The sequence below is a fragment of the Gavialis gangeticus genome, unplaced genomic scaffold (genome assembly GCF_001723915.1).
Source record: "Gavialis gangeticus isolate Ggan-Ray unplaced genomic scaffold, GavGan_comp1, whole genome shotgun sequence".
Taxonomy (NCBI): Eukaryota; Metazoa; Chordata; order Crocodylia; family Gavialidae; genus Gavialis; species Gavialis gangeticus.
The window spans coordinates 13,041,060-13,055,972 of record NW_017728964.1 but is presented as its reverse complement, the minus strand read 5'-3'; the positions used below and the strand labels follow the sequence as shown (position 1 = coordinate 13,055,972).

General features: G+C 47.2%; 1 protein-coding gene across 1 annotated transcript in view; it reads right to left on the bottom strand.

The window, feature by feature from the left end:
• RNF157 (ring finger protein 157) overlaps positions 1–14,913 on the bottom strand; it is a 95,066-nt gene that overhangs the window by 65,832 nt on the left and 14,321 nt on the right. The window contains exon 2 of the mRNA XM_019501648.1: positions 14,197–14,352. Coding sequence (XP_019357193.1) covers positions 14,197–14,352 — 156 coding nt within the window. The remainder of the gene's footprint in view (positions 1–14,196; positions 14,353–14,913) is intronic.

The following is a 14,913-nucleotide window of genomic DNA, read 5'->3' as shown; positions in this document are numbered from 1 at the left end:
GGGGGGGGGGGGGGGCACCTTACAGCTTACGATAAAGCTGGCTGAAAACTAGACTGTCTGTTCCACAGGAAACTCTTAACTCTCAACGTTTTTTTTCATCCTGAGCTGGAACATAAAAGTGAAAAATAACTCCTGAATCACTGGGTTCTGTTGACTAAGTACTGAATGAAACAGAACACGCATTATTGTTTCAACGGTACTGAAACCACCCTGAAGTGGAAGAAAAGTGGAGAAGAAAAATTATTCTGAATCCCTAAGTCTGCAACAATGTTGAAACAATATTCAAATATTGCATAGCAGAATAAATATTTTTATAGCAAAATCCAATCACAATGGATCCAAATACAGTAGAAGCTAAATGTTTTTACCTCCCTGAAACAAAAGCAAGACAATCCAAAGCCACTAGATTATCCTTTTCTTCCTATTGAAAAATCATCACCGAAATAAAAGCAACTCTGGGCAATGGTTCAAATTTGACAAAATGTCATAGCTCAACCAAAAACGGTTCTTACCCCTTTGTCACCCAATGATTCTCCCGATAAACATTTTCCAGAAAATTTACTTATGACACAAGTTAACATCTTGGGTGGACCCAAATACTACACCTGCCCACTACAGGGTAGAACCCAACGTGGAAAGTTATGGAAGAGTCTCATAGAAAAATATGATTTAAAAAAAAATTACTTCTGTTTTTGGTCAAATTTCTCATAAAAATTATCAAAATATCACAACTTTCCCCAAATGGAAGCTTTTAGGAAAGAAAAAAAGGGTTTTTTTATTTTTTATTTTAGTTGAAAACTCAGTTTTCATTGGGGGAAAAAGTGTTTCTAGGAAAGATCGTTAACTAACCCTAAATAAAATGATTTGCTGTGTTTTCCAGGCCCTGTACAGTTGTTAAATAGTAAAGATTCTTCTTCAACTCCTGTGCTAAGGCCTTGTGTTTCTGGAGCCCAATGACAACCTGCATGGCAGTAACAGGGAATTTCTAGAGCATCAAGGATTTGTAACAGAGCAATACTCTTGAAAGGAAAAAAAAAATCTCTGCTTTGCATTCTCATTTATTTAAGGAGATCAATCCTTTTGCTCGCAAGTGCATGGCGGGTAACTGTCCGAAGAAAAGATTGGCTCGACTTGACCTTTATCTCAATCGGTTTGGTGACATGGTTTTGGTGCAGTAATTACTCAGCACATTAAAACAACAACAAACCGAAAACCAACTATTAAGCTGCGGCTTTCAAATCAGAAATTGAAAATTCAGCCCTAGGCGAAGCTGTCTGTAACTGTCAGAGGGACAGGGAAGCTGTGAGAAGATCCGCTCCAGCTTCGCCTACATAGGGAAGTGAGTGTGAAAGAGATGAAGGTGCGAGACTGAAGCGCGAGGGCTGTGCTGCAGTAACTTCCCACGTGGACACATTGACCCTTTCCTGAGCACTTGTGTGGTTCTTCTTCATTCACTTCCAAAGGGGAGAGAAAGACTCAGCCAGCTCCCCCAGGGCTGAGGGGTCCCAGGCTGGCTTCTCGTGACACACAACAGGTGATAGGACGGGGAGTGAGTGCATGTGCCCGGATGGTGGAGGTGACTACAGATGTACATGTGGTTTCAAAGCCTTCGTGAAGAGTCCTTGAGGAAACCCTTCTCCTGTCCTGGTTTAATGCAGGCATTGGAGTGAAACCAGTCTCACTGCAGCATGATTAGGGGCTCCAGAGCAAATCCTCCAGCAACTCTGCTCGTGTGTTTTTCTTCCCTGTTTGCACCCCTTATAACCTTGGAAGATAAGACTTTGTATACAGTTACGGCTGCCCTACCAGCTCCAGATGGTTACTCAGATGAAGGAGTTCACCCATGACACCTTCTCTTGGGGCTCTCTCTGTCCATCACAGACAGGTGCGATTAGCTGTAGAAACTGGCTCAGATCCCAGTGCTCAACTGGCAGAAATACCCAAGGGCTCCACTACTGCATAGCTGGGTTTGATGCATGGGTCTGGGAGAGGCAGTACTCTTCAGGGCACTGTGGAAGCATTACAAACATATCCTCCCACCCCCAAGTCCTCCATCTCACTGTCAGTGCTGAGCACACATGCATGGCCAGGTTCCCTTCTTCCTTCCCGCCTCCGCATACCCTGCACCAGGTTAGGCTTCCTCAGAGACAGGCCAAGGCTGCACCATTTTGAATCTATGTTCAGATTTGAAGCTCCCACACAGAACTCATGCATATTCTGATCTCGAGCACTTGTCCAGCACAGGTTTATTCAACCCCTGGTCTGAAGGCCAGATCTGGCCCATGGATCCATGTAATCCAGCCCATGGGGCTCTGCAACCTTGAAGGCTAAAAATGCACATTCCCTCCCCACCAGAATGAAAATGGAGATTTTCATGGATTTCCCTACTCCAACGGCTGGAGCGCTAAGAAAAGCAACAAACGGCAAAACTCACCATGCAAATCATGACTGTTGGCAACACCACACATAGGGCAGGGGCTTCCTAGGTTGCTGAGTCCAGCCCCCCCCTCCATACACAGTCTTCACCATACTGACATAGGAGAAAAGTTCCTTCCTGGCTCCAAGTATAACTCTGAGCAGAAGAGCAGGACCCTGCAGCCAGGAGCCAGCACTACAGCTAAGCACTGATACACTGCAGTAGTAAATCTAGGTCTGACTGCCTCGGTCTCCTCCTCCAGGCTGCATTTATCAGACACCATAGCCTGCCGCCTGGGCAAGGAACTGGAAATTGGGACTGATTTCTGGGCCCTGCATCAAGCATGCAGTGGCAGCTCATATGGAGTTAAAGTGGGTATGTCAAAAAGCAAAAGGAATGGGTTACATTCATCCCTAGCTGGGCAGGCGTTGAGGACTGGGCTATTATGCAGTACAATAGGGATGCACACAGTGATGTGATACATGGGTACTTCTAGCCTCTACTGACTTTAGTAGGGATTAAGAGCACCCATCTTGCATGTTTTGGCCCTAGGTTCCCTGCCTCATCTAGGTTAGAGCTTCTAAAATGGCTTATGGGACTGGGTCCAGACTATCTGAAGGACAGACGTGAGCACAAACAGCATCTCAAACATATGTTCAAACTCCATTCAGCCAGTAGAAGTCTGTTACCATCAGGAACCACTGATGAGCCAGTATCTGCCCTCCACCTCCCCACCCCAAACCTCAGCCTTACCTCTGCTAGTAATAGCATGGCCAACCACAGACATCTCCTGAGCTACCAAATGTTCTCTCTTCAGCAGGAGTCTCCATCTAACAGGCTTAACAGAGGAGCCCTACATCCATCCTACTTCCAGACCCAGCATGAAGATACTGGTTAATGCAGGGGTGGGCAGAATGCGGCTCAGGGGCCAGATGCGGCCCGCCAGGCCATTCTATCTGGCCCGCGGGGCCTCTAAAAAATTTAGAAAATGAATATTTATCTGCCCCTGGCTGCCTGTCATGCAGCCCTTGATGGCTTGCCAAAACTCAGTAAGCGGCCCTCCACCCAAAATAATTGCCCACCCCTGGGTTAATGGCTGCTATGTGGGTGCCCATGTGGTCCCCCCATCCTGTAGTACCTGAGAGCCTCAAAATCATCCCTTTCTCTGGCTTCATGTAATATTCCTGCCTACACCCCACTGGTGCCAGTGGCCACTGCCCCTTGTCCCTTCAAACAAGCACCTCTGTGCTTTCTTCCATAGCTTTCCACCCTTGGCAGGAGCTCCCTATAAACACCCCCAAAACCACTCCACTGTCAAAGCCCTCATTAAAACTCCTCTTTGCCAGGATCCCTAAACAAAAAAAGTTAGGTCAGTGTGTGCAGAGACTCCAGACCATGACCCTGACTAACCTCATTTCACACGGGCCTTATAGTCCCCACATTTGTCCATCTGTATCCCTTGGTCTCCTCTAGTCATAAGTGTGGACTGTATATTCTTGGGCCAAGGACTGTCCTTTAATTGTCTGTGGGCACCTCTACCATGATGGGTCCTACGCCATGGGTAGGTGTTGTAGGAGCTATGGCTATATAAGCAAGACCACAATTTCACCTTCACAACCTCCTAGAGAGGTAACAAGCATTATTTCCATTTCACAAAGGTGGTACTGAAGCACCAGGGATATTAAATGACATGCCTGAAGTCTGTGGTCCAAGCAGGTATCAAATGCAGTCAAATGTCTAATCCCAATCCAGAGCCCCGTGCATGAATATTGCCTGACACCTGCTGTATCCTCAGTCAATAAGCAGGAGAGGAGCATCTCCAGAGGTGGTTCTGGATGATCGATATCACGCATGGAAAATCGTGTGATCAGCCAAGGCTAAGAGGAACTTTTGAGCCAAGTTCTCTCCAATGAGCGCTAGATAAGATCCCCCAGAAGCCTAACCCAAGATGTGTGGCACACTGGTACCAGAAACAGCGGGCGGTTGCTCTATTCAGAGTGGGACTCACAGCTGCTTACTCCACAATTGTCTGATTTGCAAGTGGAAAAGCAACCTGCGAGATCTCCTTCCATCTCCCTGGATTCACAGGCAGGGAGGCAAGATGAGCTGATAATAAATCACTAATATCCCTAGGTAGGAAGCCTGGGCAATGCGAGGGGGTTATAAAGCGCCACGCTGAGCAGAATCTCCTGCATGCCACTGTGAGGACGAAGCCCGTCTGCTCGGTGTGCGAAGAGCCGTTGAGAAAGGCCGAGGCATCCGAAAGCCTTGGGCGCTGCAGAGACAAGTGGCAGCGAGGCGGCACAGCAAGCAACATGCCGATGAACGACACAAAGTGGGCTTTTTTGTAGGCGAGTGAGCAATTATCTGGCTCGAATTTCCTGCTGGCAAGAACTGCACGATTAGCAAGTAAATAAACAGCGCGCAGTTACGGACACAAATGGAAAAGCAAAGCCTGGCTGACTGCAGTGTCCCCGATGCACCTTTGAGGTGTAAAGAGAGGGCTGCCTTCTCTGAGCAGGGAGGGATGTTTCTAGTCTCTATTTGCTTCCCTTCCTCTAGCCCAGGCAAGTCAGGGCCTGTCACTGGGCCACCGCTGCTGGTCACGATGACAGAGCACAGCACGAGAAGGAACAAGGAAGGGGAGAAAACAAAGGACAAAGATTCTGCCGGGAAATGGAGCAATGGACGGCTGCTAGGATGTCTTTGGCCACTCTCTTGCCTTAGACCCAAGATGCTAAATGGGCGACATCCCCCAAGGGAATGCACAGAATAGAGAAAGCTGTGATGAAGGGTTAAAAATCTCCGCTTGGTAGAGCTGAACCTAAGCCACAAAATTCAGGCGGGAGCATGAAATATCAATGACAAAGGGATATTCAAACAGCCCCTAGCTAGAGATAGCACCAGCCTAGCTCAGAGCTCCTGGGAAGGTCAGATGCATTCAGAACCAGGCTTAGGACTGGGCCCATCTTGGCGAGTTTTGATATCCCTCTTTCCTGGGCCTCTGGGGTGAAGCTCCCCGAAATGAAGGGCTAGTGCTATACAGAGGCTGGTACTATGTCAAACCGCGACAAATGTCAGAAGTACTCACCATACAGGAAATGGCTAGCAGCGAGTCCTGGAACAAAAAGGGAAGCATTAGAGGGTGAGCTGCTTGTCGGTGCCCCTTTGCACCTACAGCTGGAATTTCCTTAGCTTTTGCAAAATAAATTGGCCTCTCACAAGGGGGCTTTTCAGAATGATGCCCTCCCCTTTCTCTCTCCCTTAACAAAAGGGCTTTAGAGAGACCAATTTCACTCACCCTTTTGACCATGTTTTAACATTATTTTTGGCAGCTTACGGTCAATGAAATGCTTGCAAAATCTTTGGTGATTTTTTTGTGCGGGTAAAAATAGACCAGTGGCTAATTTGGCAGTGAAATGCAAGAAATGTGTTCTGAACAGTTTTCAGTTTCCTGGTAAATGTTAACAGCTTGTTTCCATTAGCCCTCCACTTCCTGTCTCACGCTTCCTGTCTGCCTCCTGACGTTTCTTGTTCGGGTCTTTCCTCGCGAAGACCTGCAAGACCTCTTCTGTTGACCTCGGCTCCCTACCACCCTCCAGGCTGCTGACAAGACTGAAAAAGCAGGACGTACATAACCTCCCTCCTTTAGGGCTGTGGTGTGGCGTGGCGGTTAGAGTAGGAACATGGGGTCCTGACCTTGCCAGTGACTTGCTGGAGGGCTGATTGTGTCCCTAATTTCCTCACCTGTCAAATGGAAACGATGCTTATTTGCCTCCTAGGCAGTGCATGGGAGGCTTTTAATGCACTGAAGTACTTTGAGATCCCTCCAAGGGCAACTGCTAGGAGGTCTTCCAGCAACAATCAGAGGTGACGTATCAGCTTCATGACTGGGCTCCGCAAGGGCCCAAGGTGAAGTGGAGACATACATAAGCGAGGTACCCTGTTAAGTAACTTCCTAAGACACACAGTAAATTCCCTTATACCGAGTTTCCACGCTGCCATGGCTGACCTGTTACTAACCCCAAAGCAAGCTAGGTTAAGGCTGGCTCATACAGCCCTAGCACTACAATAACCTTCAGTGTCCACCGCACAGACGGACCTAAACTGGGGTCACTTATGTGCCAAGGGGAAGCATTTCACAGAAGGGGTGAATCCCAGTAGCCTCCATCTCCCATTCATTTCTTCCCGCTGCATCTGCCATCTCAAGTGGAAGCTCAGGGCCCTTACAGCTGCTCAGCACATACAGCTCTGTGCATCCTTCCACAAATCAACCACGTGGCCCTTGGGAAGGCTGTTGAACGCAGCATGGAAAGGTTCAATCGGGCTCCTCACGCCTGTTGTGCATAACGATTAGACAAACTGAACTTCAATATGCTTGGCAGGGCAAAGATGCTAAACCCAGAGGTTTAGCGAATGAGCTATGACACTGCCGCTCAGCACATCTGTGATGCTTCACCTTGGGGCCAATGAGCTTGGGAGAAGGGAGCCCAAAACCCGTCACACTGGATGCCTAGTGGAAAAAAAAGGGTGTGTAATCTAGAGCCATCCGTCTGCTCCTACAACTGCCTGCTGCAGCTGCAGGATGGTGCCAATCCCCTTCAGGAGCAAGCAGAGCTCAAGCAAGCTGCTGGCAAGGGCACACCTCTAAATTCAATGGAGGAGATGAGGGATGGCAGCAGGAAGTCCATGTAGCTTCCTAGCATCTCCTACCCCAACACATGGGCCAAAAGCCATCTTAATGACACCACTGGCTTGAATGGCTTCACCTGGTTGACAGTGTGAAGGGAGGAGTGGCCTCGTGAACATACCCACTGAGGTGGCCTTCCATCACCCTTGGCGTCTTCCTTACCTTTGCCTTGGAAGGAACTTACAGGGCCACTGTGAAAAGTGGTGCAATGAGGGGGTGCATAACGCAGGGTGGCTGTTTGGTGGAGGGGGTTTCTGAAAGAATTCCACCTATATTCAATCACAGTTTTAAACACAACTAGGTTCCTTCCTTTTAAAATCAATTCGTCTCCACTAACATCCCACCAAGAGGTTCTCTGCCTCCTCCTTCCCCCATTAGGTCAGGCCAGCAAGCCGCCTTCCTGCTCGTCCCTCGTAGACCGGGGCCGGCAAGGGTAGCACTGCCCACAATTCACGTCTCGCGAGTCCTGGGGGGGTTGTGACAGCATCTGACATTTAACGCTTCACTGAGCTGCCTGGCAATGCGGCAAGCTCCGGCTTGGGAGAGGATCACAGGCACTTCGCGGCTGTTCTTTAAATAAATAAATCCCAACACAGAGACCTGAAGGAAAGGAGGAGGTAGCGGGGGAAGAAAAAGAGCAAGAGCCTGTCTAGAATAATCTGCGTCAAGTTGCCAGGCTTCTTTGCAAGCCCCCTTTCCTCTTCCGATATGAAGGAACTGTTTATCCTGTCAATAGAGGAGTTCATGATGGAAGCAGACAGAGACGGCTTAACCCCTTGGCTTCTACTGGCTCGGGCCTCCATGCCAAGTCCAGGCTGCCCAAAGGTCAGGCTTTGGTGTAGGGTACATCTTCCCCAGCCCTGCCGGGACACCCTATATACATGGATTTCTTCCATGAACCAGTCACCAGGTCCCAGGCAGTCTGAAGGGGGACACCAAAAACAGCAGCACCCCAACTCTCAACTGTTGGCAAAATGGTGGCAGCAGGAGGGGGTTTCAGTGGCAATCTAGAGAACACCGCAGGGCACACAGCATCCTAAAGAATTAAAAAAACCATATAGCTCCTTTTGGCTACTAAAAGCCAAAGGAATTCAGCTCCCCCTGCCTTCAGGATCCTGTTCAAAACCACCGCCCCTGGTTTCAAAACTCTTCACAGGACCAACTCCATCTTCACTAGGATGCAGTGCTGCTGTCGTGCCCATGAGCATTGCGAAATAGCACTGCTGGCCGTGTTTCAGCAATGAGGATCTGAGGTATGGGTTACATTAAGGCCTGGATAAGACATTTAGGCTGGAGACACTTAAACACCTTAAAAATATACACACCCCTACTTGAATGCCCACAACCACACTAGAAATATGGGGCCAAGTCTACATCCTAGTCAAAAGGCCAAACCACTAGGCCATCACTGCACTCCCCTGTCTCTCTGTATTTCTGCCTATCACCCTCTGTTTAGTTGGCATTGGCTGCCTCTATCTAGTCTACTCATGCTTCATGCAGAAGTCTTTTTCTCTGAATCTCCTTCCTATCTCTCTACTCCAAATCGTATCTCTGAGCCTACTGCTGTAGCTCAGAGGCTATAACCATATTTACTCTGCAGAAGGTTTTGGGGGGAATATTCTGTATAACAACAACAGTGCTGTGGAGAATAACTATCACCGATGTGTAGAGCAAGAAGGGACTTCAGGAGACCACTTAGTGCATCTTTCTCTACTTCCAAGCGGGACAAACTACTCCTGAGAGCTCATCTAAGGGCAACACACAGGTTAGAATGAAATTCTCAGCCCCGCAAAAGGAAGCTCAGGCCTGACTGCAAGCCTTCATGGCTAACAAAAAGAGGCCAAATGGAAAAGGAGACCCCAGGTCTAAACACCCCCTGAACCTTGGCAAAATTGAATGTAGAGCAGAGCTCTGCAGCTCGAGGCCAGCGTTAATTAAGAACAAGCTATGTAATTTTGTTTGCAATGCTGTATTCATTCTTTCTGCTGTTTTCAAGCTGTTTGTTTCCGTTCCCTGCTGGTGTAGACAATATGAAGTCAAGGCCCCCGGTACGAAGAATCACACCCGGTGGGCAGTTTATAGGGTTTTACTGCAAATCAGGAGGACTCCTTGAGCTCATGGCTAGAGCAGGAGGGTAGCAAAGGGACTCCTACTGATTTTAATAAGCAGCAAAAGCTTCCTTCTCCCTCACTGCTGCACTGCATTGGAATTCAGTGGCAATTCAGATAGATACAGCAAGATATTGGAGAGTGTTATCACACCAGCTTGTAGAAATCCACAGCAAAAAGCCCGGTATTTATATTCCACTATTTAAAAAAAAAGAGAAGTAGAAGAGCTTCAATGGAAACATACCATCTCCATGCAAACAAACTCAGATACATGGCAAATGATGTTTAGCTCAAGCTGCAAGAGCTGTGCAATTATTAAACAGGTGTTTCTCTCTAAATATCAAGAGTTTTAACACCTTTTAAATACATTACAAGCCAAAAATGAAATCCTCCCAAGCCATCAGCAAGCAGTATATGCAGCTCCAAGGTCATGAATCTGTCAGGTGCAAAAAATGCATGCAAGGGATGGAGGAAGCCCTCCCTGCCCCTGCAAAAGGGAGCAAGACAAACTTGATGGCTTTATAAACTACATGCTCATTCATTCACTTCCACAGAGCCTGCTGGGGGACTGATGAACAGAAGGCAAATAGTCCTCCAGCCCCTGGGCTATTATTAAGAATAACTCCTGACATAAGGGAATACTGCAAACAGCTGTAGATGATCCTAGCAAAAGTAGGCACTCTCCTTTTTATTACAGTGTCTCACAATATAAAATCCTTTTGCTATAAATCACCCAGTTGCAGAACTAGCCAAAATCTATCAACAATTTAAGAAGTAGTACTGTATGGGAAAGCAGAGAACAAGATGCTCTAACCAGGGGGAGGATGATTTCATGGATTATGGACCAGAACAGGTCACATGAGATCAGGGATCTGTTTCCGGCCCTGCCACAGAGCATCCTAGAGACCTTCAACAAGTTGTTTGTACCCACCTGTAAAATGGGGATAATATCTCCTTTCTCCTACTTTCCATCTCTTCAATATTTAGGGTCAAAGGGTTAACTTTCAAGGCCTTTGGGACAGGGACAGTGAGCCTATATGTCTAACGCTGCAGGGCCCCTATCTCAGTTGCTTCTGGTCAATAGGGCCATTATATCATGTACAGGAATAGCACTAGAAAGAGTTTTAAAAGGATTTAATTTAAGACAGATCTTGACCATCTGACTGCAGGAGAGAATGGAGAATACAGCTGCCATCGTGTACACGAGAAAGCAAGGCCTTTCCAAGAAGATGAATGGCAAGCTCTGTGATCTATATCACTTAATGCTAATTCCTCTGAATGGAAAAATTCTACCAGGCAGTGAAAAGGCCAGAGCTACGAGACAGATAAGAGCGCTGGCCAATGAAGAAGCAGCGGGTTTCCAGGATGAGGATGTTGAGATGGATTTGTGGAGTAGGCAGAAAAGGTCATGAGAGAGACGGGGAGCTTCAGGAAGTGGAAACAGTGACTCAGCACTTTGCAGGGTCCCAAGTGACTTGACCCCAGTCATGCAACAACCCAGGAGCAGAGCCCTGATCTCCTGAATACTGGGTTTCTACCCTCACCACAAAGCCATCCTGTCTCTCTTGCACATCAAGGCCACGTGAAGCGAAGCAATGACCATTTTGGCCATGGATATGGACAAGCTCATAGCTGAAGAGGGGCCCCTTGAGGGACATGCTGGGGCAACGTCTCATCCTGAGCTGTGGTGTGGTATTCACTCGTACTAGGGTGAGGGGCAGGAGTGGCTTGATACTAGCCAAGAGCTTTGTGTGGGGACTACCCAACATAGATTGGACTCTGAAGGCCTTGGCTCTGGCATGGCACATGGCAACCTTAGCCATGTATAACAGGAAAGCTCCACAAACTGACCCTCATGGCATAGGGGCTAGTCCCTGGGGTCTCTGTCCCTTCTTCCAAACAGGAGAGTCACATCACAACCCTCTGCAGCATCAGCCCTCACCTTGATCAAGTCACTTGTACCTCAGCAGGCTCCTCCAATGTTGGTTTGTGTGAGTTGTCCCCATACCCATCTTCTTTTTGTAACCGAGTCATTCATAAGCCCCAAGGATTCCATTATAATCTAAAGCAGCAAAAAAAGACCCATCTCGACTGGCTTTTAGGAGATGGCTAGACCACAGCTCAGGATCCGACAAAAAACGTTTAATTGTCTCAGTTGTGGCCCAGTGTTGTATTAGTCTCCACCGGTTTGGTCAGACCCAGCAAAGCAAGTGACATGTCCCAACATGGGCAGAGAGAGGTAGGCAGCATTGTTAGTCTGAAGTCAGGCAGAAGGCAGAGTAGTAATGCACTTCATAGACTAACTGAATCAGAGATGCCTAAGCTTTCATACATAAGAGCTCATACGAGTAACATGCAATTAAAAACCTCAAGTTGTGGGCAGCTTGGAAGACAGAAACTCTTCTATTTTTAACTTGCTTCTGTTACTCCATCATAGTAATTTATTCTTCAAACACGTGGAAGACAGAAAGAATAACCCCCTATTAAATGGCTATCATGATTCAGGTCCTATAAATGAAGATCATCATCATGGTGTCTCAGAACCTCTACATGCCTGATAAGAGCCTGATTTTGCCTCGAGTCCCCAAGGAGAGGCCAATTAAAAGAAAACAGCATTGTCTCTGGTCGACAGGCAAATTCATGGGCTCGATTTCTTTTAGTCACACATCAGAAGTAATGCCACTGAACCCAAAGGAATTACAACAGGGCAAGTGAAAGAATCAGTCCTGTGGACTTGGAAAAAGTCTTGTAAGGTTACAAACATGTCCTGGTGGAGTTTGCAAGCAAAACTGATCATAACCATCAAGTGCAGGCAGCAAAAGAAAGTAATTCACAATGCACACGGTATCCCTCTTCATTCCAGCAAGAGCCCAATATGATCTGCTCATCCGACCTGAAACGCACAGAACTTTCCTTCCCAACTGTTAAATAACCATCATGTCCAAGCAACAAGATGCAGCAGGCGATTCACAATAATACTGTAGAAATTAGCATGTGCCCCAGCAACAAGAGTCAATCTGGTAGAATGTGGTAGAGGTTCTTCCTCTTTAGCTGCATTTTTTTTCCAAGTTGCTTTTTTAAGGTACAGTGTTATGAAGCTGTACTGAATATTCAACAAACAAAGCAACTTCATCATGGAAAATGAGCCTTTTGCTCTATTACCGACCTAATTCAAAGGCAGCTTGTGCTAATCCAAACTGGTGCTGCTATTCCAAAGCGGGAAGTGGGAAAGAGAAAGCAATCTCCCAGTGGAAATTCAAAAGTCAACATGGAAAGGTGGCAGATTGTCAATCAATCTGCAAAATGATTATCAGAAGCCAGGATTTAAGGGTGTGCTAAAATCATTCATGCATATAAACAGCAGAATTCTCTCTCAAGCTCACACAGCCAATTAGTGAGCAGCACAAATCAAGCACATAATGCAGTTTGGATTAGAGCAGTGGGATTATGCATGCAGTTCATGATGTTGATGTTTCCATTTCCATGTAACACCATTGTCAATAGTTCCCCCAGTGTCTTGACCTGCCACCCTCTGCTCCATTTAGTCACAACCCCTCATGCTGGATACTGAGAGATGGGAAGGGTGTCAGGACCCCCAGGATTAGGATCCATGATTTAGCTCACCCAGCATCTTGGTGGCTCCTAAACATGATGTTACCAGCAAAAGGTAACAACAGAGATGCCCCATTGCAATAGACCAAGTCTACTGCACTGGTGGAAATGGATGAGTCCCGTGCAGTCCATGTCTCACCTCTGGAATACAAGGAGCCCAATATTCAAAATACAGCTGCCTTAACAGAACATCAGCACTCCATTAACCTGAATGGGCACAGCCAATCACAGGAAAAATAAACAGCGTGGGACCCAAGGACGACCCATTCAGAGAATGGAGGCATGTAAACTAGATGGATGGTCTTATAAGGGCCCAACTTTTGGAAATGTGCAGCCTGCAAAAACATCTTCATCACCCTTGATCCTAACTAGACATGTCAGACACTGCTATATGGCCATGGATGGGGTTTGCCACACAGAGAACTTGAGAAGAAAGGGAGATCTGGTACAGGAAAGAGGTGAAGGTACCAGTCTATCCTCCCTTGGAGGCCTGGGTTCAACCCCAAGCTCAGGTCACAGGTAAGAAGGGGTGGGCTCAGATCTGTGTCCCATTTTCCCCACAGCCCAGAACTGACACGTGGCTCAATGCAATTGGCAGGGTAGATTTTTCTAAGACCCAGTGACAGCAGGCCACAAGTTTGAAGGGCACCGGAGTACCTGCCTGGAGCATCTGGTACAGGATGAAATCTTAGTCCTATTATAGTCAATAAGCATTGTGCCACTGATTTAAAATGGGGCCAGGGTTTCACCCAGGAAGTATCATTTACACATATTGTAATTGTTGAGATGGGTTTGAAACCAGCCAACAAACCCAACCTGGAGGAAGCTCAGACTTGGATGCAAATATGTACAGCCACCTGCTCCCACCCATCTTTACAACATACTGGCCCAAACACCCAGATCCATGTACCCTCCAACCATCAGTAAGATTTGGGTCAAAATCTGGAGTGGAGAGGGGTAACTCAGAGGCAGATGCCACAATGGTGGTATGACATAAGAACCTGACAATTAATTAAGCCCAATATCTCCCAAGATGCCTGCACACAGCAGCAGAGCAGCTAGGAGGTCTTGCAAACCTCTAAGAAGCATGAGCTGGAGTACAACCCTAGGCTTGTGCTGAAGGCTGTCCCCAGTTGACCCAGATGTAAATGGGCACTTGGCCACTCAGGCTGGGGAATCAAAGGTGGCTAGACACGGTGCTAGCCACAACACTCTCTTGGACACCAGTAACAGCAGAGTCTGGGGTGCTTTAATCACACTAGCCCATTGTGACATTTGGCTTGGGCCCACCTTCAACTTTCTGATCTCACAATCTCCAGTTCCATTACAACTATCTGCAAACACAGCTGAATTAAGCACGGCTCCCATACCGCTACGGGTCTGTTCCCCAGGAAGTTCAGGTCACTGTTCTCTCCGAAGAGGTAACCCTCAGGATGCGTTGAGTCAAACTTCTCACCTCCCATGATGAAGTGGTTGGCAAAGTAGCTCCCTAGAAAGAAGGACAGGAAAAGAAAAGAATACAGAAGCTGTCAAAGGCACTGAACGGCATAGCAAAACTACAGTAATTCAATCCACTACCCAGCTCCAGAAGCAGCTTGGCCATTTTCAACTCTGATACTCATTCCCATGATACCACTTGAGGCAATGACACATTGCACAGAGGGAAAGTAGCATTATTAACACACTGAATCAAGACTCTCCAGTTCTGCTTTGTTTGTAACATCGTTTTGCATGCATCCCCTTGACTAGAGATACCTAGGAAGCCAATGCTTACACTCATAACCCACGTGAGACCTGGTAGAAGCTTCTCTATCACTAAGGGGTGATTTTGTGAACAAAAGACCTGGGCTTCATGCTGCTCCCAAGGGTGGGAGGCACCAGCTATTTGTTCTTAATGGGAAAACCTTACCATGTGCCCTAGATTAGACAGGCAGAACTAAGTTAAAGAAAACTTAAAGCTTGATCCCATCACCATTTTGACAGCTCTTTGAGTAGGGAAACTTATTTAGGACATTTCCCCAACAGGCCTTACAATTGAGCAGTGCTCTCCACTCGCTCCAAACAAGACAGCAAAGACCGACAAAAGT